Source organism: Balaenoptera ricei, chromosome 6 (assembly GCF_028023285.1).
Source record: "Balaenoptera ricei isolate mBalRic1 chromosome 6, mBalRic1.hap2, whole genome shotgun sequence".
Lineage (NCBI taxonomy): Eukaryota > Metazoa > Chordata > Mammalia > Artiodactyla > Balaenopteridae > Balaenoptera > Balaenoptera ricei.
Genome location: NC_082644.1, coordinates 54,108,666 through 54,134,167, shown reverse-complemented (window position 1 = coordinate 54,134,167; position 25,502 = coordinate 54,108,666). Strand labels below are relative to the sequence as shown.

The window sequence follows — 25,502 nt, the reverse complement described above, 5'->3', positions numbered from 1 at the left end:
CTTTTATGTTGTTTGCTAGATGCCAAAAGGAGGACTCTTTTGGGCTTGATAACAAGGTTGACTGTAGTTATCACAATTGCGCTTGAGAATTCATTTATGTAATAGCTATTGGTGTCGTGCCAGTGCAGTTTTCTGTGAACTTCTGAAGAAAGTCATGTGGAACAATTGAAGTCTGATGAAACTGTGGTTTCTAATGGACTAAAATAAAAGAAAACAAATTCTAGATGTTTGATCCTTCATTATTCTGGGAAATACTTGTATAATTTTCATTTCCTTCCACAGGCAGATTGGGAATTCTTAACAGTGAGAGAATGTTGACTTTTATTTACTGCCTGTTCCCATGAGGGCTTGGTGGATGAAGACAGAGTGTTTTTGTGCAGTTATTAAAGCTCTGATGTGCTGGTGTTTGGGCCCTTCTTCAAATCCTCTTTCTAGACTTGAAGTCTGCATGCCTAGGTGGTGTTTCTTCCTTCAGCTTCTTTTCTCAGAGAGATAGAGCGACCTGGTCATTGCTGTTTGTGAAAGGGCTATCCTTAAGCAGTGTATTGAACTTGTGAGTCTGTTCTTCTATGTGACCTTTTTTATTGGTTGTAATTGATTCTAGGAATTGGATCCGTCTACTTCCATGCAACCCTTAGTTTCCTGGGTCAGATGCTTGATGAACTTGCAATCCTTTGGGTTCTGATGTGTGCTCTGGCCATGTGGTTCCCCAGAAGGTATCTGCCAAAGATCTTTCGGAATGACAGGTAAGCTTGTACTAAATTTTTGCATTTACTACTAGGTGCAGTACCCAATATAACTATGTATTGGATTGGCCAAAAAGTTCGTTCGGGTTTTTCCATCTTACGGAAAAACCCGAATGAGCTTTTTGGCCAACCCAATATATATCAAGAAAAATCACAAAAGAAAAAAAAAAAGGTCTTCCCTGGTGGTGCAGTGGTTAAGAATCCACCTGCCAATGCAGGGGACACAGGCTTGAGCCCTGGTCCGGGAAGATCCCACATACCATGGAGCAACTAAGCCCGTGCGCCACAACTACTGAGCCTGCACTCTAGAGCCCGCGAGCCACAACTACTGAAGCCCGCGCGCCCAGAGCCCGTGCTCTGCAACAAGAGAAGCCACCGCAATGAGAAGGCCGTGCACCGCAACGAAGAGTAGCCCCCACTCACCGCAACTAAAAGCCTGCACACAGCAACTAAGACCCAACGCAGCCAAAAATAAAATAAATTAGAAAAAAAAAGAAAAATCACACCCTATTGAGTCTAACCTAGTGATGAGCTTATCATATACTTATTTAATATCCACTGATTGTACTGTCAGACCAAAAACAAACTGCCAGATAAAAAAGGTAATTTTAATATGCTTGGGGAAGATGTTATCTGATATTAGGGACAAAAAGTCAAATATCCCCCTTATTGGTACTAGCAAAACTAGAAGGATTTTCAGTGGAGGAGAAAAGACTGAATGGTAGTTCAAAGACCTTTGATTTCCTGCTATAATATTTCCTGAGTCCCACCCAACTCCACTAGTTTTAAATGTTTACAGTAGAATCCACACTGAGGAACTGGTTCTTGGAGCTATAGATAATATTCAAATTGTGTCAGTATTGCTTCTGATGAGAGCTACACACCAACACACACACACACACAAACACACCCCTTCAAGCTGGAAATCCAGTATTTCAGGAAGGGATGCATTTTAATATCCATTGTGTTATTCTTATATGGTTATTTATCCAGTAAATATTTTTTGGACTTACTATTTACTATGAACTATTTACTATCAAGTTTTCTAGGCACTAGGATATAACAGCAAACAAAACAGCAACGTCTCTGCCCTTGATGAGCTTACACTGAAGTTGGGGAGATTATGAATCAACAAACAAACACAGAAATAATATTATGTTAGGGTGTGATAGTGCTATGATGAAAAATGAAGCTGGTAAGGGGGTAGTGGTGACTTGGGGTGCTGATTTAGAGTTTGGTCAGAGAAGGTCTTTCTGAGGCACTCTTGTTAATATCTGAAGTAACAGAAGAGAGTCCGCATCATAAAGATGAGAAATTCTCCCAGAACTCATTACTCATACGTTTCTCTGTGCACACTGTTTTGTTAAGATATATAGATAGATAGATAGATAGATAGATAAACAATCCAAAAATATGGATTCAATCAAGCAAGCTGTGTGTGCCCAGGGAAGAGCTATACCAGGAAAATAAAAGAGTTCATTACAGTGTTCCTGGTACCCTGAGTGGGAATAGGAGCAATGCAGCTATTAGAGACGCAGGCAGTTCTCTATGGATGGAGGTGGAGGAGCGTCAATGAAACGTGCTGGCTGCAAAAAGCGCATTGTAGAACTGTGTGTGTAACACCCTAATTTTAGAATGAATGAAGCCTCTTTTTGAGTATATGTCTTTGTATATGCACAAACGTGCCTGGGAGGATGAGGACGGCAACTGCTACCATTGGCTATTCTTAGGAATTGGGGTGGAGAGAGAACTTTCACATTTACCTTTAATCTGTACTGTTTTACAATTTTTCTTTTTAAAAAGAGCACATGTTAATTTTTAATCCTAAAAAATGCATTATTAAATGAGGTAGGGAGAAAACATTATTTACTTATTTATTGGCCACACCACATGGCTTGCAGGATCTTAGTTACCCGACCAGGGATTGAACCTGGGCCCCGGCAGTGAAAGCACTGAGTCCTAACCACTGGACCACCAGGGAATCCCAAGAAAACATACTTTAAATTAATTAGCTGTACAGTCTTCATCCTGGGCAGCAGGATTTGAATTAAATAGTATTATCTCTAAATAACCATTGAGCAGATAGAAGTATCCTCAAGAGGTTACTTATCCAAAAATGAGAGAGAGAGAGAGAGAGAGAGAGCAGCTGTTTACAAGTAGAAACGAAAAGGAGGGTGTTCCTGGTCTTAGATGAAATACGTTCTCCATCGTGCTGAGACCTTCTCCAGAATAGAAACCGGAAATAGCCTAAGCCAACCTGCTGTGTTTCAGTTGTGTGTCTTGTTTCCTTGTTCAGCTTCAGGAGAATGACTGGGGGGTAATCAGAAAGCCTTGGGAGGTAGGGCAGGGGTGAGGGCAGGGGTGAGGGCAGGGGTGGAGGTAGATGCCACTCGGGCAGAGACACGAAGTGGCTTGGCCAGTGGGGACTTTTTGCCTCTGCCTGAGAAGCACACCCCTTACCTTTTGGCCTTTTTTATGGTCTCAGAAGGTGCCCACCAGTCACCTCCATGCTTTCCCTGAGCACACGTGCATCAGGTTGAGAACTGAGCAACCACTTTGCTCTTAGATCTGATTGTTCAAGTCCTGGGATCTGAGTGAGAAGCTGACGAAATGGGAATAAGGGTTTTGTTTGTCTGTGGTGCTCTGGAGGCCTGGATTTGAAATTCCACTGGACAGTTTTTAATGTGTTCATAAAGGAGAATCTTTTTCTTTTCTTGTCTCTTGGTGGGTGCAGGAGAGAAGAAAATGGGGCAATGCTGTAGTCATGAAAACTTACCGACTTTAATAATGAAACACATTTTGAGGCAGGGAGGTCTGTGACCAGCCGGGACTCTTCCATCGCCAGCACTCTGCAGCCTTTCTCTGGTGAAGATGTGAACTCTCTGCCTTCAGTTTAGGGAGAGTCCTTTGGAGGCGCTGAGCGTCCTATATGTCTATATCCGTGGCTTTGGAGACCCACCTGGGTTTGATTCCTAGCTTCCCTGCTTACAAACTGTATAACTTGTCTTGACTCTTCAACTTTCTGTTTCCTCATCTGTAGAATTAGGTGACTCATGGTGTTCACCTCAGGGTTCTTGTGAGATGATCCTGCAGAGCACTCTGTAGAGTACTAAGAACATGGTCAGTGCTTAAAGTCCGCTTTCGTTATTACCAGTGGCACGTGGAAATTTCTGCCCAGCATTTCTGAGATGTGCATACCAATGGAAGGAGAGAATGAACATTGCTAATTTTAACGAACAAAGAAAGAAAAGGTGCACGTTATAGGAAAGGTAGCTCACTGTAAATAAGGATTTCAGCTCTATTTGTTGGCCTTCAATTTGCCAGTGGTGGGGAGAGCAAGCAGGCCAGAAGGCCAAACCCCTCTGTGTGGGCTTCACCACCCATGATGCGGGGACAGGTGACAGCTCTGCAGTGGAATGGCAGGCCAGACCAAAGATTTCGGGTCAAAACCAGGAATTCTGGAGACTGGGGAGTGTGTGTTTTAACTGCCTGAACTTACACGGTAGTTAACATTTGTCTCCCCTCAGCCCCACCTTTGTATTTTCAGTGATCTAGACTTTGCTGGAATATTTCTAAAAACCTATTAGGAGTGGTTCCAGTGTGAGATTTCTAGAGAAGAGAGGGGAGAATGTGTTGGCTAAGTGACTTTGGATCAGACAAATACGGATTTCAATAACAATCCAGCTTTTTTTTTTTTTTAAGCTCTGATGCCTCATTTTGCTCATCTGTAAAGTGGAGATAGTAAAAGTATCTACCTTAGGGGTTAGAAATATACGGGAAAATCATATCAAGTGTATAATATAGTGTCTCTTACACAGTAAAGACTCACTAAATGCTAGAAGTTTTTATGAATGGCTAATACAGATAAGAGTTTTGAAGATAAAGATATCTAGAACAGCAGGGAAATTATCAAAGTTCATATGTAAATAGAAGTAATTAGTGGGATTTTTTAAAAAAGGGCTGTCTTTCATCTTGCCTGGAATGTCTGAAGAATTGTCAGGATATACACTCAGCTGTTGATGGTTATTAATAATTTGACATTTTTGTTTTGAGAAAAAGAACTTTTGTAGGCTAATTGTATCCATTTTCTAAAGAATTTATCTTGGTTTTTATGATGTTGTGTCTACAAAATGTAGGGACAGCCCTCACTTTATGATCCAGTTCATTTTTTGAATCCTGAGTAGCAAGGTTGCAGGCTGAGGTTTGCCTGTCCTGCTCGCTCTCTGCCTGAATAACCTGGGGCCTCCATCTCAGACTCTCTGGGCTGTATCAGTTCCTTAGGAAATGGCAGGGGTGGACCTTCCAGGACCAAATGCTGGAGTCCTGTGAGTATCAGGGGCTTGTTCTAAATAGGTTATATTTTAGCCTTAAAGGGGAGTTTAAAGCAGTGGATCTTAGCCAGGGACATTTCTATCCCATGCAGGCCATCTGGGAAGTTTAAGGACATGTTTTTGGTGGCCCCAGTGATGGGAGGTTTGATCATCCATAAATTCCATTTCACTTCAGAAGAGTAAAGGGGGCATTACCAAACATTTGATATAAAAAAGGAGCTCAGGGCCTGATAGGGCTGAAAACCATTGCTTTAAAGGGTAGCTAATGATAAGAACAGTAACAGCATTATTATAATAATATTATGATGATGGTATTGGGTTGCTAGATTTTAGTTTGGGGAATACAGGAAGAAGGGGTGCTAAGGGTTCCCTGACCTTGTGTTCAGCTTGAGCCCATAATGGGCTGGAAAGTTGAAAACAGGAACAGAGGCCACAGTAGGGGTTGTTTAGAAAACACCTGATGGGGGCCCCTTGCTTCCCAGATATTTCTAGCTCTCTCTGTCCCCAGGGCCTCTGGTGACTGTGGGGTCGGCTGGTGACCTCTGTTGACTTCTGCTGGTTGCAGAATCGTGCGTTCACACGATGTCCTCACTGGTTAAGCTGCCTTCCAGAAGTGCATTCCTGCACACCCTCTGGGGAGTGGTAGGGAGGTGTCTGCCCACATTACCCTTAGAGAAAGCATGTTTCGTCAAGCTTGTTGCCTTTGATCTCTTCGGCAGAATTATATAGAGCCTTTGCTGATTGCAGCACCAGCTCAGTCAGCTTTTCCCTGCGTGTGATATTATCAACAATGATGTTATTTAAAATAACATTTCTTCTCAAACAATGGCATGGTAACAGAAATAATGGATTTTCTTAGCACACACCATGTACCAGGCTCTGTATTGAGTGCCTTAATGCTTGTAAGAACACCATGGGGCAGGTGTCTTGATTTCCACACGGAACACCTGAAGCCTGGGGAGTTTTAGTGACTTGCCAAAGACCCCAGCGCTGCTAAGTGATGGAGGCAGAATGTGAACATAGTGGGTCTCATGTTGCTCTCCGTGTCCTGTGCCTGAATCCTAAACCACTGGATACAGAGAGATGATGCAATTTGGAAGTATCTGATTATGTGTGCATGCAGTCTAAAAGGCAAAAAAGCCTTGACGTGTCACAGAACCTCAAACCCAGTAACAGAGTCACTGTGGGTCCCCAAGGGCCATGCGCATGCTTGGGGCTGGGGCCGTGTCACGCTGCCGTCCTCAGGCTGAGCCGCAGACCTTTATCCGGTAGCTGAAGGATGCTGGCCAAGGCCAGGAAAAGAACATCGTTCTCCTGAGGATTTGCTGCCTGGATCCCTTCCCATATACATATATTTTCCCTCTGGTTGAAGTTCAGGGCTACAATTCATGTTCATTCCAGTCCGAAAGTTGGCAGCTTGATCAATGATTTCCTGTGCCTTGATGACAAGTGGTGTTCCTCTTGAAGAGATCCATTTGTATTTTGAAGGTTTCAATGCACTTTGATTTCTTTATAATGGAATTTCATTCAGATTAGCTTCCTAACTGTGACCCTTTCCAGGGCTCTTGGCCAAAGTAAATTGTGCTAATGAGGAATGACAGAAACTTCAGGAAAATCATGTGCCCCTAAATTTCAGTCATGGATATGGCCTTTGCGATCATCTAGTCCAGACTAGACAGGAAATTTATAGATAAGGAAACGGAGTCCCAGGGAGAAAAGAAGGAGCATGTCCAGGGTCACGTCACCACTTCTAGCTCTTGCTACCGAAAGCACCTTCACTGAAGGGTGTAAGGATGGTACTGATTATTTTTCTAAGATTTGTCACGTCGAAAACCTAACACAAAATTCCAATGCATACTAGACTGGATTGTCAGTAAATATAGACACTAGAATTTTAGACTTTCGTGTGCTAGACACATAGGGCATTTTTTTCTTTTAATCTAGGAAGTTTTATGATTTGTAAATGGTCTCTGTTTTTCTTATAAAAGTCATACATGTTCACCTTGTAGAACAGGGGTTGGCAGACTATGTTCTTCGGCCAGATGGGCCCCTTGCCTGTTTTTGCAAATCAAGTTTTATTGGTGCATAGCCATGCCCATTTGCTTACTTGCTGTCCACAGTGGCAGAGTTGAGTAGCTGAGGCAGAGACCCTGTGACCTGCAAAACCTAAAATATTTGCTATCTGACCCTTTACAGAGAGAGTTTGCCCAATCATGCTGTAAAACATCTGAAAAAAAAAATACAGAGAAATGCCACTAAAAAAAAATCAAGTATTCATATCTCACCCTTAGGGATTTAGGTTGATTTTAATTTTACCATTTTCATGGCTAAATATTTTGAAAATTTCTTACTGTTTCCTAAGGATAAATTCCTAGAATAACCGAGCCAGTGCGCGAGAATAGTTTTTAGGTTCCTGGTACTTAGTGCGGAATGTCTTTTGAGCTTGCACTCCCATCAGCAGTGCCCGTACTTTGCCAGCATTCAACAAACCAACACGACCTCCTTTGCTAATGGATTTGGTTTGCTTTCACCCATGTAGGGGCAGGTTCAAGGCGGTGGTCTGCGTCCTGTCTGCAGTTACAACGTGCCTGGCGTTTGTCAAGCCTGCCATCAACAACATCTCTCTGATGACCCTGGGGGTTCCTTGCACGGCGCTGCTCATTGCTGAGCTAAGGAGGTGGGTGCAGGTCTTCCTGCCTGGCCCTGAGGCTGTCCCTGGGGTAGGAGCAAACCAGCTCCTGGTTCTTTTACTGCCCTTGAATGTGGAAGAGGAGTTACTCCTCACAAAGAGTAGTTCCTGACTTTTGGATTAGCATCAAGTTGCCTGGTTTGGTTCAAAATCTTAATGATCTCATTTCCAGAAAGAGGGGAGCAGTGTGTGCAATGCATCCCAATGATTTGAAACTAGCTTAGGAGGAACATCTCAAGGACCTGGTGAGTGCCTAGACCAAGCTGCCTAGAGTTAATTCTGTAGAAAGGAGAATAGATGTGCTCATGTGACAAGAATAAGGAGAAAAGCAAAGTCCTAGAGAGGCTATTGCATTTACACACAGAAGGAAAAAGAAATGAATGTCTATATACAAAGCAGCACTGCTACTTTCTCTGAGGCTTAGTTTCTTACAGTCTATCAGGTAAAGCCTTGGCTGTTTGCATAAGCATTTTCTTGTGGGAAGTTGTATGTGCAGAGTTCAGGTTGATATCCAGAAACATTTTAGTTTAGCTCTTGTGTGTTTATGACTGTCTTACTCAGCCCCAATTAAAACACAGCTCAACCACTGCCCTTATTGTAATACTCTTTGAAAATGCTTCTTTTCCTCTGCACTCACTTGTAGACGTCCATTTTAATTCATGACTCATGGTCATGGACATAGATGCTCTTAATTGAAGTCTTATATTTATCCACCTTAGTGAGAGTTTCTCTGTGTAATGTGTTATCAGCTTTCTGTCAGTCTTTGTTTTGAGTGGAGACATGTATATATTTCCTTCCATTGCTTTGCCTCTGGGTGTTGTTTTGATTATCAGCAATACCAGGCAGGGTCAAAGGTGGTTGAAGAGGTATTTAAACTTGCTGGCTGGCAGTGGAAGGACTCTGTCCTGTCTTGTCTTGTCTTGTCTTGTCGGCTTTGAGTAGCCTTCACGGACCTGGGAAGTAAGAGACCCATTTCAGAACACTAAGAGATCTTAAAGCTCTTTGGAAAACAATTATTGGGTTGGCCAAAAGTTTCATTCGGTTTTTTCCATAAGGTGACTCTAATAGTACTTAGTTGTCTTTAACTTCATTCAAAACAATTTTGTTAGATTGTATGTGACAGCTGTCATATTAGCGTGCATTTAAAAAAACCACTTATTGGGACTTCTCTGGTGGCGCAGTGGTTAAGAATCTGCCTGCCAATGCAGGGGACGCAGGTTTGAGCCCTGGTCCAGGAAGATCCCACATGCCGTGGAGCAACTAAGCCCGTGCGCCACAACTACTGAGCCTGCGCTCTAGAGCCCACGAGCCACAACTACTGAAGCCCGCGCACCTAGAGCCCGTGCTCTGCAACAAGAGAAGCCACTGCAATGAGAAGCCCACGCACCGCAATGAAGAGTAGTCCCTGCACGCCGCAACTAGAGAAAGCCCGTGCACAGCAGCCAAGACCCAACGCAGCCAAAATTAAATTTAAAAAAAGATTTATTAAAATTGGTGAATTTTTGTAGCCATTTTAATGTTGAAGATGGAAGAAAAAAAGCAACATTTTTGGCTTACTCTGCTTTATTATTTCAAGAAAGGTAAAAATGCAACCAAAATGCAAAAAAAGATTTGTGCAGTGTATGGAGAAGGTGCTGTGACTGATCGAACATGTCAAAAGGGTTTGTGAAGTTTCGTTCTGGAGATTTCTCGCTGGATGATGCTCCCCAGTCGGGTAGACCAGTTGAAGCTGATAGTGATCAAATCGAGACGTTAATTGAGTACAGTCAGCGTTATACCATGCGGGAGACAGCCGACATACTCAAAATATCCTAATCAAGCGTTGAAAATCATTTGCACCAGCTTGGTTATGTTCATGGCTTTGATGTTTGGGTTCCACATAAGTTAAGCGAGAAAAACCTTCTTGACCGTATTTCTGCATGCGATTCTCTGCTTAAACGTAATGAAAACCTTCTATTTTTAAAACAAATTGTGACGGGCAATGACAAGTGGATGCTGTACAATAATGTGGAACGGAAGAGATCGTGGGGCAAGCGAAATGAACCACCACCAACCACACCTTCATGCAAAGAAGGTGATGTTGTGTATATGGTGGGATTGGAAGGGAGTCCCGTATTATGAGCTCCTTCTGGAAAACCAAACGATTAATTCCAACAGGTACTGCTCCCAGTTAGACCAACTGAAAGCAGCACTCGGTGAAAAGCATCTGGAATTAGTCAACAGAAAACGCATAATCTTCCATCAGGATAACGCAAGACTGCATGTTTCTTTGATGACCAGTCAAAAACTGTTACAGCGTGGCTGGGAAGTTCTGATTCATCCATCGTATTCACCAGACATTGCACCTTCAGATTTCCATTTATTTCGGTCTTCACAAAATTCTCCTAACAGAAGAAATTTCAATTCCCTGGAAGACTGTAAAAGGCATCTGGATCAGTTCTTTGCTCAAAAAGATAAAAAGTTTTGGCTGAGTAATATTCCATTGTATATATGTGCCACATCTTCTTTATCCATTCTTCTGTCGATGGACACTTAGGTTGCTTCCATGTCCTGGCTATTGTAAATAGAGCTGCAATGAACATTGTGGTACATGACTCTTTTTGAATTATGGTTTTCTCTGGGTATATGCCCAGTAGTGGGATTGCTGGGTCACATGATAGTTCTATTTTTAGTTTTTTAAGGAACCTCCATACTGTTCTCCATAGTGGCTATATCAATTTACATTCCCACCAAGAGTGCAAGAGGGTTCCCTTTTCTCCACACCCTCTCCAGCATTTATTGTTTGTAGACTTTTTGATCATGGCCATTCTGACTGGTGTCAGGTGATACCTCATTGTAGTTCTGATTTGCATTTTTTTTGTTAATTAGTGATGTTGAGCATCTTTTCATGTGCTTTTCGGCCATCTGTATGTTTTCTTTGGAGAAATGTCTATTTAGATTTCCATTTATTTTGGTCTTTACAAAATTCTCTTACTGGAAAAAATTTCAATTGCCTGGAAGACTGTAAAAGGCACCTGGAACAGGTGCTCAAAAAGATAAAACATTTTGCGAAAGTGGAATTATGAAGTTGCCCGAAAAATGGCAGAAGGTAGTGGAACAAAAGGGTGAATACGTTCAGTAAAGTTCTTGGTGAAAATGAAAAATGTGTCTTTTATTTTTACTTAAAAACTGAAGGCACTTTTTGGCCCACCCAATAAATTGCCAATAAAGACATCTGAATGGATTTGTAACAGTCAGCCCAGTGATTCTGCCTGCTATGAGGCCTGAAGTCAATAGAATGTTCTGCACTTAGCTATGTTTCTTGAGTATTCATTGCAATCTAGTTGTCATTTTAACTCCTGAGTCTAATCATCTGTTTTAGCCTATAATTTTGTTAAAAAATAACTAAGGAAAGGGAAACTTTTAAATTCATATTACCTAAACAAGAGCAAATGAAAGACAAGTAAGAGGGAAGAGATATGGGAACATATGTATATGTATAACTGATTCACTTTGTTATAAAGCAGAAAATAAGACACCATTGTAAAGCAATTATACTTCAATAAAGATGTTTAAAAAAAAAAAAAGACAAGTGGTTAGGGCAGATGATTTTAAGGTTTAAATTCTGCTTCACAACTGTGATCTTTAAGCAGGGAAACATATCTTTCTTTAATACTCCAATCTTTGAAAGTAACTACAGAGGAAATAATTTCTGTTCCATACTTAAAATCTTGGCCCCTAAAAAGCTAGTCATCACTACTGCTAATTGGTCTTCATCACGACATTAGCAAATTGCCGCATCATGGGAAGTATCCCCCCTTCCATCTAAGGTCAGCCTTTCTACCCCTTGATTACTCCTTCTTCTCCTATGCTTAGTTTACCCCTGTAGGTTGTCTACTGTGTCATTCCTCCCTCTCCAAAGGATCCATCCTGTTAGCCTGCAGCCGTGTTTGAGTCTCCCCCATCTTCTCTAACACCCAAACCTGGACTCAGTCACATCTGTCTCCAGCCATCACCCTTTCTCTCTCTTGTCTGTTGCAGCCACACTTATTTAAAAGTTGTCTGCAGGGAATTCCCTGGCTGGTCCAGTGGTTAGGACGTGGAGCTTTCACGGCTGTGGCCCGGGTTCAATCCCTGGTCGAGGAACTAAGATCCTGTAAGCCGTGTGGTGTGGCCACACACACACACACACACACAAATAAATAAATAAAAGTTGTCTCCATCCATCACCTCTCATTTAGTCTTCAAGCCACTCCAATCTGGCTTCTGTCCCCACTTCAGTACCCAAAGCCTCTTGGTTGTACATCCAATGGTCATTTTTCTGTCCTCCTGAATCTCAGCTCTCTACACAATTCACCCCCTCATCCTTGGAACATTCTTTCCCGTGATTCCTATGACACCACGCCCTCTTGAGTTTCTACCAACTCTGCGGGAGGTCCTCTCAAGCCCCTCATGTAAGCTCCTTCTTTTCTATGCACCTGTCCATGTAGGGACCCCATAAGGTACACCCTCACCTCTCTGCTTTTCTCCCACTATACTTCCCCCTACAACCTCTCATCTACTCCATGGCTTTAATTCCTGTACGTATGCAAATGGCTCTAACCCAGTCCTTCCTTCTACTCCACCACTGTGTATCTAGCTGCCTGCCTGACCTCTCCAACTCCACATGTCGCAGGCATCTCAAATCCAACTCATCCAAACCCAGATTCCTGATCTCCCTTTCCAGTTCTGACTCTCTTAATATTTCCAACCTCAGTAAATTAGAGCACCATTTACCCATTTGCTCAAGCCGGAAGTCTGGCTTCCTCTTCCTTCCCCGATCAGCTCATCTGATCACCATTATTTTTCTATTGGTTGGCATCACAATTAGGTTAAAGTTCAAAATCCTCCACATGGCCCCTGCCTGTGGATCTCTCCCCCACGAAGCTCCCCTTACATTCTGTCCTCCAGCCATTCTGACCTTCCGTGTCCCCAAGGGGGCCTGGCTCCTCCCGGCTCCAGGTCTGGGTTCATGCTGTCCCTTCTTTCTGACCCTCTTGCTTGGTTCACTTCTGCTCATCCTTCAGGTTTTGGCTCAACCATTTATATGCTCTCACAGCACCCCAAATTTCTCCTTTATGGCCCCCATCTTGGTTATAATTTAAAAAGTATTTGTACTGTTGTTTTGCTCAATGTCTGTCTCCTCTGCTTGACGTAACTCCACGTGGGCAGGGACGAGGACCCCGTACACTGCTGTGTCACACTTCCCACTCAAGTCCCAGAGGGGAAAGAGAAGATGCTTGTTGGCCTGCTTTGATAACATCCCCAGCAAGAAGATGCCCTGTCACTCTTGTTGTGTCCTTCCAGAATGTTCCCTGCTTGTCATCAGCAATGATCTGTCATGTCTCAGATAAATGTTCCTCATCCCACCTCCCTCTGCTCAGAACAGATAGGGGAGGGGCTGTTTTTTAGCTTTCCATTTCTCATGAACCTCATTCCTAGAGCTTGTTTCTAGTCTTTTCATACGTTCATTGTCCTTATTAAACCTTCTCTCAGACCAGGAGGAAACAAAATTTTCTTATGACTGGGGGTCATGACCTGACATTGACTGACATTTGTGTTGTCACATCACCAAGTGACTCAGCTGTGTTGAGAATATTTTGAAATAGATTTTTTCTGATTATAAGAGTGAATTTATTGTTAAGGAAAACTTTGAGAACACAACAAAGGGTCAAGAAGAGAAGAAACGACAGCCATCCTCTCAGTTTTTCTATTCTAAAATAGGGTCCTGATATATATGTGTGTATATATATGACTTGTGTCCTGCTTTTCCCGTTTAACCTCACATTGACATTGTGATATAAGCCCTGAAAAGTGGGATAAAACCTGATGAAGCGCAGGTTTGGACAAACCTCAAGTTCACATAGCCCTTGTTAGTGGTGTACAGCAGGACTGTGTCTCTAGAAGCAGAGAAAGGGTCAGTACCAGGTGCCCTGAGTCCCTGACTCTGCAGGGCTTTGCTTTCCCTCCGTGCTTCACAAGTGTCAGCCCCACCCCGCCTCTTCTGTGACCACCTGCCTTTCAGCCTCTCTTGCCACGTACACTGCATCTGCAGCTCTCTGTGCTGGTGTGGCCCTTAAGCCAGATTTCCTAGGTTTAGTTAAATTGAGCTTACATAGCTCCCCTTATACCAGGCTAACTGTCTACGTATTTGTTGATGCTTGTTTTTGTTAGTTTTCATTTTACCTTTTAACATGGCAAGAGCCCTGTTTATTTATTTTTAAAATAAATTTATTTATTTTATTTTTGGCTGCGTTGGGTCCTCGTTGCCGCATGCGGGCTTTTCTCTGGTTGCCGCGAATGGGGGCTACTCTTCATTGTGGTGCGCAGGCTTCTCATTGTGGTGGCTTCTCTTGCTACAGAGCATGGGCTCTAGGCGTGCGGGCTTCAGTAGTTGTGGCTCATGGGCCCTCGAGTGCAGGCTCAGTAGTTGTGGCGCACGGGCTTAGTTGCTCCGCGGCATGTGGGATCTTCCCGGAACAGGGCTCGAACCCATATCTGCTGCATTGGCAGGCAGATTCTTAACCACTGTGCCACCAGGGAAGCCCAGGCCTGCTTATTTTGCCTTGTACAGTGCCTGGTGTGGATTCTGAGAATTTGGTACCCAATCAATATTGTTACTGTTTTTGTTTTTTTTTTTAATCTAAAAAAATGTTCTGATCAGATCACTAGGAGGCAGTTAAAATAAAGAAGTGAAGGACAGTTTTATCTGTTCATGGAGCAAGCCTTATTTTTACGTGCCTATTCTGGACCAGGCACTGTTGCTAGATGCTGGATATACATTGGTAGAAGACTAGGCCTAGTTCCTGCTCTCATTGGTCTTACAGTCTAGGCGGATACTAGGTATTAACAAACACTTAAACAAATACACAATCTCAGCTTGTGATGCATGTTATGAGGGAAGATGGCAGGGCCCCAGGAGAGGATGTGATGGGGGAGTTCGATGGTGCTTGGGCTGTCAGAGAAAGTCTGTTTGAGAAAGTGCCCTTGAAGCTGAGACCTGCAGGGGTGGAGAAAAATGGGCGGAGTGAGGGGACAAGGCTCTGGGAGAGGGGCGGCAGGTCCAAGGGTGAGCCGTTCAGAGGAGAGTGCTGAAGAGAAGAGGGAAAATGGACATTGTTCATCTCTGTTTGCGTCACTAACCTGGAAAGTAGTCACTACTTATGTCATGGGACTCTATTAATTCTTTCAAAAATCTTTTCAAGTGGTGCCTTTAGCCCTCCTACCGACAGGGTTTTTCAGTTTGTTTTTTGAGTGGGTCTCTGAGCCCGCTGTCCATCCCATTTTCACTGATGCTTTTACTCATGTTTCTATCAGGCAGCTGGGAAAGGTACCAGCAAGTCAGGCTTTTGACACCATCTACTCGTTCAATAAATATGAACAAATAAATATGACCCCTTCTTGGGTGCAGATATTACGTTAGATGCTGACTCCTGAGAGTGAGCGAGCTTGACTGACCAGGGAGCAGTCCTCTAAGGGAAAGAGACCCTGAGGGAGGGTTCGAAGGACCCTCAGGCACCAACTGCCTCTGGGCATTTCTCCCTAGGAATAGAAGTCACCCACTTTGCGAGCCATTTGGTGACAAGGAAAGAAAACGGCAGCTGAAATGTCCTTTGAGCTGCTGGGATCTGTTTCAGAAACGCTTTTGTTCCAGTGTACATTCAGGAATAGTGTGAGTCTCCTATGTGCCTGGCTCTGTCCCAGGGGCTGGAGATGCAGCAGTGAGCGGCTTACCTGCTGGTGGGAGTTAGGTCTTAAATATATAAGTAAAACACAGAGGATGTCAGAGGGGCTGTAATCGCTACAGAGAGAACTAGAGGAGGGAAGGAGGTGATAGGGAGGGTCACTTGGGGGGTAGAAACAGGTGGTGCGATGGTTAGGAACAGTGCTCAGCAGAGGACTCCCTGAGTGACATCTGAGCAAAGACTTGGAGGTGGCGAGCCGCGTGGGTATCTGGGAACGGCATTCCAGGTGGCAGGAACGGCAAGTGCTAAGGCCTGGGGGAATGTGCCCAGGAGTTTGGAGGAATGGCAAAGATCCCTGGGGGGTTTGATGAGCAGAGGCAGTGAGGGGCAGAGTATGGAGGAGGAGGTGGAGCACAGAGGAGAAGCCAGCACACGGGGGCCTCGTGGCCTCCGTGAGCACTTTGGCTTTCCCTCTGGGAGAAGGGAAGCAGTCGGGGGCTTTTGGGCAGGGTGTTGAGAGGTGACTGTAGGAGCAGGGGCGGATGGAGGCCGTTGCTATAACTCAGGCAGAAGATGCTGGTGGCTTGGACCCAGGTGGACGTGATGGAAAGAGGTCAGATTTTGGATATATATTGAGGGGCTGATGGATTGGATGTGGGGTGTGTGAGAAAGAGAACAAGGACTCCAAAATTCTTGGCATGAGGTCCTGAAAGCACAGAGTGACCTCTTCCCGAGAGGGCTGGGAGAAGAACGGGCATTGGGCAGAAGGAAGGATTTAGGAGTACGCTGCGGACATGTAAAATTTAGATCAACACTGGACATCGGGTGGACATGTCAAGATGTGACATGTGGTTTGTACGTCTGGAGTCAAGGAGAGGCCTGGGTCAGGAGTGTGGCTTTATGAGCCATCAGGGTACATACGGTGTTTCCATCCATGAGCATGTGCGACGGGGCGTTGGGTGGGAACCCCGGCGCCAAGGGGGGCCAGGGAGGCAAGAGGAAGCAGAAAAGAAGTGGCCAGCAAGGTAAGAGGAGCCAGGACTGACACGAGCTGTTCTCTACATCCCCGGGCAGGTGTGACAACGTGCGTGTTTTTAAGCTGGGCCTCTTCTCGGGCCTCTGGTGGACCCTCGCCCTCTTCTGCTGGATCAGTGACCGGGCCTTCTGTGAGCTGCTGTCATCCTTCCACTTTCCCTACCTGCACTGCGTGTGGTGAGCCCCGGTCGTGGTGGGGTGGGTGGTCACCAGGCAGGGTCTACACTCGCTGTCACTCCATTCTCCCTGCAGGGGGCACAAGTGTACATGGGGGACAGAGCAGAGCCTGGGTGCCTCCTCTCCTCAGGTAGACCCTCAGACGTTTCAGAAGCGATAGAAAAAGCAGAAACAGCTCCAGGGGGGAGGCTTAGCCGGAACAAACAGACCTAATTGTCTGTGCTTCATGTCTGCGGTCTCTCACCTCTAGCTCCATTATTAAAGCAGAAAGGAGCTTGGAACTTGAATCTGTAACCTGAGCTCTAGCTAGATCACCAGGGTGGGGGAAGGTGGCGAAGGCTTGGGGCAGATGTGATGTGGGGATAGGACAGTCCTGAATAGGAACCAAGCACGCTTTTTGAGCCTGAGTGACCAGCCTGGGCCTCACAGGTCATCTAGGGACAGTCTCACCCATTCATTTGACAGGTGGAGACAGAAGCCCAGAGAAGTAAAGTGAATTGTTCAGGATCACCCACCTGGTGACATCAAACCAGTCTAGGAACTCAGTAATAGGGAACTGGAGCATCTACAGTTTAGAAGGCTCAGGATATGCTGTTAAGAAAAAGAAAGCTACAAAACAGCATGCAGAATCCTGTACTCAGAAAGCTGAGGAGGAAATCCAGTGGTTTTCTTCCTGGGAATGGCTTCTGCTCCAAACCCAGCGTCATCTTTCCCTCTCTGTCCTCCAGGACTTCTGATTGCAAAAGATATCAAGGAACAAGGGAAATCTGCTTTAGAATGTTCCTTGTAAGCTGAGAGCACCCAGGGAGGAATTCTAGTGGTAAGGAGTTGTTAAAATTTGTTAGATCCAGATTCAGAAGAAGCTTGACCTCTATCAGGAGACGCCTGAGACTATTCGGTTTGAAAGGATTCGCTTGAATTCCCCTGGATGTTTGAACTTGTGTATTATCTACCATGAGACCTAAGCTGCTCTCAGTTTAAGACTCGGGGACTTCCAGATTTGTTCGCAGAAGATAAGACAAAGGGGAAACAGCTCCCACTGGGGATTCCCAGTCTTAGGATCCATTGCCTGATATTTCTTAGGTTCAACCTCGACTCACATTAGTGAATTTATACACACCTTGTACATTTGAGTTATAATCTACAGATAATCAAATGCACAGATTTTAACTGTGTAGTCTGGTAAATTTTGATAAATGTATCCACCTGTGTATCTCACTGAAGATATGGTACGTTTTTAATCGATCCAAGTTCCCTTATCACACAGTGATTTAAGTAAAATTCAAAAAGTAGACTGTAATAACTTGGATTCCAACTTAATTTGTTTCTAAATTTGGTGTACTTTCTGAGGTTGTTTTTTTTTCCCCTAAAGTTGAACCATTTTCTGAGACTTCCCCTGTGGTCCAGTGGTTAAGACTCTGTGCGTCCACTGCAGGGGGCGCGGGTTTGATCCCTGGTCGGGGAACTAAGATCGCACATGCTGTGTGGTGTGGCCTCAAAATAAAAACAAAAAAAAAGTTGAACTATTTTTTCATCCCAGTTGTAAAGTGACGTATTTATTTATTATAACAAGTGTAAACAATAGGTAAGTATAGAAAGAGAGACTTTCATAATTCTGTCCACCAAAGAGAGAGAACAATTGTTAACAGCCTGAAGTGTATCCTTCCAGGTGTTTTATACACACAGTTCTCTAATTCTACTTTTAAAAACAAAAATAACATCATTCTATACATGATGCATATCGGTCCTTCTTTTGTTGTTTAAACTAAATACTAGATCATAGACAGCTTTCCTTACCAGTGCGTTTATATTATCTTCAACAGTTTTTGTGTCCAGTTAATACCGCATAATATGGATGCTTTATAATTCATTTAACCAACCTCTCTATTAATGGATATTTAGGTTATTTCTAACTTGCCACTTTTACAAATAATTGGTAATGAACATCTGTATTTGTTCATATGCCTGAATTGTGTCCTTAGGTTAAATTATAATATGTTGCCAAATCCAGAGGTATTATATCAACTAACACTTTTTACTAAAATCTGTAAGATAGTAAAAGTGTATCTGTAAGATACACTTTCACATATACTGGATGTTAGTAACTTTAAAAAAAATCTTTGTTAACCTGAAAAGATTTTATTTTTATTTTCATGTCTTTTAAAAAAATTAGTAGTTTGTTGGGCATCTTTTCAAATGTAAATTTACTGTATCTTTCCTCTTTTGAAATGTGCCTTTTAAGTTTCTTTATCATCCCTGTGGAGTGTTTCCATTTTCAAAAGTTTATATCCAGCACCTAGTGCCTGACACATAGGAGACAGTCATTGCTGTTTACTACCTACATGCCGTTTACTGGGCACACTTGCAACATTTTCAGAAGTACAGAGAATAATACATGGAGCCCCCAGGTAGGCAACACTTAGCTTCAGTAGTATCTACATGAGGCCAGTCTCATTCATGCCACCTTCACCCACTACCCACCCACACCTGGATTATTGTAAAGCAAATCCCAGACACCCTATGAGATGATTAGTCTTTAGGGTTCTTTGTAAGATAGGGATTTTAATTCTTTGTCATATGGTGCAAATATTTTCCCCCAGTTTCCCATTTATCTTTCAGTATGTTAATGATATTTTGTGCCATGCTGGTTTAAAATTTTCATGTTCTCACATCTGTCAGTCTTTTCCTTCAGTTTTTTTTTTTTTTTTCTCTCCCTTCTATATGCATTACAGTGTGGCTGTGACATCCCTTAAATGACACTGTTCTCAACTAAGCAAACTGGTAGTACTCTTACAGCCATCTTTATTCCATGTGTTTTTAAATGTAGAGACGTGCATTACATGTGGCTCTCACAGCCATTCCCTTTAGGGTTTCTGAACTTTGTGTCATTCTAAGAAAGGCCTCCCCCACCAAAGTTTCTAAAAAATATTTTCTTTAAATATGTCTTTAAATGTATTTTAAATCTTTAACTCATCTGGAGTTAAGTTTCAGTATAAGGTACAAAAGTAGGATTACATGCCTTTAAATGGTCCCTTGCATGATAAAGATCAATATGAAAACTTTTTACAGGCACAATGAATTTAATAATAGTAATAAAAAAGAGTTCCCTTACTAAAGTGCAAAAGCAGATGAATCAGTATAAAATTATTCCTAATGAAGGGCGTCAGATATGTACAGCCGATTATTAAAGCTAGAAGGGGGGGGGACTAGTTCCACGTGCTCATCGGTTATTTCCTTAGTGCCTCTGTTTTATTTATTTTGGTTTTTTTTTAGTTTAATTCATTAATTCATTAATCAATTTATTTACGTGTCAATCCCAACTCCCAATCTACCCTTTCCCCCCCTCTTCCTCCCTGGGAACCAAAAGTTCCGTTCTCTAAGTCTGTGAGTCTGTTTCTGTTTTGTGAATAAGTTCTTTTTGTTTGTTTAAGATTCTGCATATAAGCGATATCATATTAGTGCCTCTGTTTTAAATCCTCGGGCCTCAGTCTTCTCTGTGGAGCCCCAAAGGCATTTGCAGGTTTTTCCTATTATCAAGCTGGAATGTTTTAGAACATTCCAAGAGAGGCTTTGTTGGCTCAGGAGTTACCATTCTTCTGCTATTCCAGGGATTGTTGGGCACCCTCACCCCTTCCTAATTAAAGGAGGCCCCTGCCTGTCTTTGCGTCCAGGAGAGGCAGGTTAGCGGGAGGGAGGGGCGGGCTAAACCCGAGCACAGTCTGACCTGCGTCAGGTCCTCTCGGTTCTCACGCCGCCACGTCTCCGTTGCAGGCACATCCTCATCTGCCTGGCCGCCTACCTGGGCTGCGTGTGCTTCGCCTACTTTGATGCTGCTTCCGAGATACCCGAGCAAGGCCCCGTCATCAAGTTTTGGCCCAGCGAGAGATGGGCCTTCATCGGCGTCCCCTACGTGTCCCTTCTGTGCGCCAGCAAGAAATCACCGGTCAAGATCACGTGATGGCTAGGCAGTGGCTGGCCTCTCTGCTTATTTTCCCTCGCGCACCTAAACTTCATCTGCCAGCAGAGACAGCCAGGGGGGTTCGCAGAGTCGGGGGTGGAGTCTGTCTTTTAAAAAATTCAGTGCCCTTGGGTTCTAACTAGTGTGTCTGTGGACCGCCAGGACTCCACGGTGCCTGGGGAGCAGCGGGTGTCTTTCCCAAAGGTGGGAAGTAGAGGGCCGAGGGGCACTAGGTGTGTCTCCTCAGTGTCACCTCCAGCTACAGTGCTCGTTGGGCTGCGTCCTTTATGGTGATGGCAGAGCCGTCCCGTGGGGGACCCAGCGCTGCACACGCCTCGCTTCCTGGAGAGAGTTTGCTCCAGATCCCACCGTTCCCATGTGCTCTCGGAGCGGACCCTCCCTTGACAGACAAATCCTGCGCCAGACAAGACCCTCTGACTCTATGATGGAAGAGGCCAGAGGTTTTCATTTGGGGAAACTGTCCTGAAACGAAAGCAAACAAATGGAACGCACAGAGGGGTTGTGGCTAAGGAGGCTGGTTTCCCCCCTTGCAGCTCTCCATAACCCAGGGTTTACGTACATGTGTGCATCCTTTTCCTGCTACCTCTTCTGAGAGATGGGGACTTGGCTTTAGATCAGGGTGAAGCTAACAAGCAAAACCCTCTATGCCAAAACCGACACTCCACGTTAAGCCATTCTTGAAGATAAGCACAAGTTTTAAATGCTGACATGGTCCCCGCCCCCCAGCCCAGTACCCTCAAACACGCAAAGAGAAGACTAGCTACGGTGTGAGTGGTGTGAGCTTTCCATACAGAGACCCACCCCTTTACTGCTTGACCTCTGTGACATTGCCAACGGCCTGTGACAATCGTGGTAGGGGTCCTGGTTCAAACTTTGGAGCAAACATGAAGTTTTAGAAGTTGTTCTCATTGGAAGCCTCCCATATGCTGTCCTACTCTGGAAATTATCCTCAAGAATCTTGCCGCTTCTTTCTTTGATATTTACTGTGGGAATTACACTCCATATCCTCACAGTATGAGGTGCTTCCTGTGGTTTCTCCGCGCTGGCGTTTGACCACGTGCTTTTCTTAAGTGTTGGCCTTAACTACACACTGGCTGCTTTGGGTGCAGCAGGGCAAATCTCTTGCCTTCTGAGTTCTCACCTAAAGTGACACTGGCTGCAACTCCTGTCCTCTTCACTGGGCTGAATGGGAGACTCTGCATATGTCTTCAAGGTGCGAGGTGGGAATTCATGACCTCAGGGATACTCATTTTAACTCAGGCATCTCTTGCTTTGCAACATTCCATCACAGGAGAGGGCAGAACAGACCTGTCCTTCTTGTGTGGATGGGAATCACGTCACTGTCCTAAGTATTTAAGAGTTGGGCAGTAACAGATTTTGGCTTGTCCGGGAACTCTTACTCTGGTTAAAATTTGCACAGAATTGCAGGTGAAAAGTCCAAGAAGCAACTGAATTTAGACTTTAAAAATGAGTGACTTTATTCTACTTCTGTGGTTTTCAAATTATTTTAGCAGCAGAACCCTGTTTGCAGTAAGAAATCTTTATGGAGACTTAATGTGTGAAATAATTTGTATTTTATTAGCTTAAATTTATTTTGAGGTTAAACTTATAGCACTTCGTGAATAATGTAAAAGGCAGTGAAAATGGAAATTAACAAATTGGTGGTTTCCAAGGTACAAAAATTTGGTATTGAATGAGTGTACATGTTGCTTTATTATAGTTTAAAAAACGATATTTGAATTAAATACTCGTGGAATCTTTAATGTACCCATATGAGACCTAGGTGGCTTGTGGAACAGAATTGGAAAAACTGCTCTTAAGTCCTTTGGGTTTCAAGTCTAGAATTTTCTTTAAAGGGAAATGTCAGACCATCCAGATTGACCCACCAGGCACAGATTCTCGTCTCATCCATCCTGCAATATAAAAATGCTCCAACTAGGGAGTTTGTTGTACTTTAAGCCCAGCTCTTTTAGTGGGAAAAAGTAAATAAGGAGAAGCAGAGAGTGTAGGAAATGTTTTGTGTGTGTGTGAGGTTTAATTTTTGTCTTGAAAGCTCCTCAGTGATGGGAGCATTGTCCCAACAATTAAGGAGGGACCGTTTCTCCCTATGAAATGAAGGGTGTGTTCCGTGGGAAACACCATCTCCAGCCCCCAAGGCGTTGACATTGCCCTTCTGGAAGGTTCTGAGTGACCTTTGGAAATAGGGATACAATGTGACTCTGCTGGAAGTAAGGAAGTAAGTACACTAACTCACAGGACTATTTCTCTGCTTCTCCTACAAGACAAATGACTAAGTTAAGTTTAGGAGAGAATGCTTTTGTTATGAAAAACAGAATGTCCTCCTAGAGATTGGTTTTAATGAGATGAGGGCTGAGAAGAAAGTGTGGAATGGGGTATATTTGAGGAAGACAAGACTTTGCTTTTGAACAGAAATCACTACGCTTGCCATTGTGGGATGGTAAATCAAGAGAGTAGGAATAGGGCTTCCCTGGTGGCACAGTGGTTAAGAATCCGCCTGCCAATGCAGGGGACTCGGGTTCGAGCCCTGGTCCAGGAAGATCCCACATGCTGCGGAGCAACTAAGCCCGTGCACCACAACTACTGAGCCTGTGTGCCACAACTACTGAGACTGTGTGCCACAACTACTGAAGCCCACGCGCCTAGAGCCCGTGCTCCACAACAAGAGAAGCCACCGCAATGAGAAGCCCGCGCACCGCAACGAAGAGTAGCCCCGGCTCGCTGCAACTAGAGGAAGCCCGCGTGCAGCAATGAAGACCCAACGCAGCCAAAAATAAATAAAATTAAAAAAAGAGTAGGAATATACCAGTCTTACTTTAAGTTAGGTTTGTGGCATCATGCATATTTATATTTACATTTGTATTCATAATGCTCATAGCACTACATGCATTTTAAAGAAAATGGTGATATTAAGAAAAGTTGATGGAGAAGAAAAAAAGTAATGTGTATTTCTATAGCTCAAGGACAACTATTGTTAATATATTTTGATATATTTCCTTCTCGTCTTTTTTTTTCCTAATATAGTTGTCAATTGATGTCTTTTAGAGCTGACAGTTGATCTTGTACCTTGAATGGAATATAAATGCTAGTTGTATATTTTTCCTGAAGAGCAGGTTTGGGGATATACGAGAGTTAGCTATACTCTTGAGTGTTCATCACTGGATTCTAAGACTTACTACTGAGCCTTCCTTTTTAATCGAGCCTCACATGAATGGGCCCTAAGAAATAATGAACTGAATTCTGCTTTTTGATATGCTTCTGCATTTAGATGGACAAGTCATAGAAAATAGCTCTTAAATATATGGTTCTACAGGTTTTGATGTTTTCAGATTTTAAAAAAGTGCATAGCTTATTTCATTAATTGATGTGCAATCAAGAATCCTTTTTTTCCCCCCTGATAATTCAGGGAAGTGGAGATTTGACATTTAGGAGTTAGGTCACGGCAGTTACTCAGCATGGCTATTAGATATTTGTTCTGGTTAGAATTTACCTAAGATAGATACCCAGCAGGAACTGGATTTAGAATATTAAAAAACATTAATTTACCAAGTGGTCATTTAAGTTAATGATTCTTGTTGTATAGTGTTTGATGATTTTTAGAAAATATTTTCTCCCCTTTGTTATTATAATGTAAAACAAGCACTTCAGTGAATATATTGCGGTGTTTGGGGATGAGATATCTACATCTCTTTGGTAATAGGCTACCTTTTGGGGGAACTCTGTGCCTGTCCTTCTGAAGAGTGCCTATAAAACATGAATTGTGGATCAAAGTTGTTCGGTTAGGGGACTAACCTTGATGGTCATCAAGCACAGGCTTTGTAAAAATACCATCACGTATTCTATTTATTGGATCTCTCAGGTGTGTAAAAACTTCTTACTAGTTCATTATGCTTACATGAGCTGGTGCCATACCGAAGGCTCCAAAACTGGGACGTGATCCTTCCCCGGCTCTTTATCCCTCGGGGCTGACATGGAGCCATCTCTGGGGGACAGGTGAGGGCCGAAGCTTGCCTGGCCAGAGCCCCTCTCATAGCTCCTTTTTCCCAAATGAACTTGGAACCTTTAACAGCCAGCTCTTTGTCCGGGTGCTGCTGATTCAGCTGGTCAAAGAGGGGTCTCGGGCCAGGTTGGGATTCTCAATGGATTTTATAGACATCGTTCTCCTACAGATGGTTTTTTCTTTTTTTTTTTTTTTTTTAATGACCCCTACTCTAAGGGACTAATTGTTTGAATTGTATCTTTCCCTATGTGTTAAACCAGATTTAAGACGATTTTGTAACCACAGTATGTAATCAGAGCAAATAGAGTATTTTCAGATATATACCTTGTTCTGTACTTCATGTAGGGTGTGCTGTCTGTGGGTGGTAGGCCCACTGGCTGTGGTAGCATTTAATCTCCATTATTTTGGGAGTAATTCAAGGCCCTTTGAAATGGAGCTTTTGCACTTTATGCTCTTTTTGTGAACTGACTGTGAGAGCTATGTTTGATATTAAAGCTATAAGTGGTGTTTTCTGTGAATACGTATGTTTGTGTTTATTTCCAAAATGATTTCTGCAACGGCTGCAGTGAGGAATACATTTAATGGATTGTAAAGTGCATTTGTTCAAATTCATTTATTTAATGAGTTTGGGTATCATTGTTATTAAACATACTTAAAATTAGTGTAGTTTAATTGTTGGTTTCTTCTCAGAGCTGTGAAATTAATACACCTACATATTTCCAGTATAGAAGTAGCTAGAGGCAGTTTATTTTTATTGAAAGTTCTCTAATTATGTCATGTGGATATAAAATCTCAAATATAGAAAACAACTCACCTAAGCTGTA

The 25,502-nt window shown here is 43.3% G+C and overlaps 1 protein-coding gene across 1 annotated transcript in view; it reads left to right on the top strand.

Annotated features, from left to right (window-relative positions):
* The window catches only part of ACER2 (alkaline ceramidase 2), a 33,185-nt gene extending 7,989 nt beyond the window's left edge, over positions 1–25,196 (top strand). Inside the window, exons 3-6 of the mRNA XM_059924654.1 lie at positions 605–746; positions 7,617–7,754; positions 16,544–16,681; positions 20,453–25,196. Coding sequence (XP_059780637.1) covers positions 605–746; positions 7,617–7,754; positions 16,544–16,681; positions 20,453–20,639 — 605 coding nt within the window. The 3' untranslated portion in view covers positions 20,640–25,196. The remainder of the gene's footprint in view (positions 1–604; positions 747–7,616; positions 7,755–16,543; positions 16,682–20,452) is intronic.
* Positions 25,197–25,502: the final 306 nt, after the last annotated feature.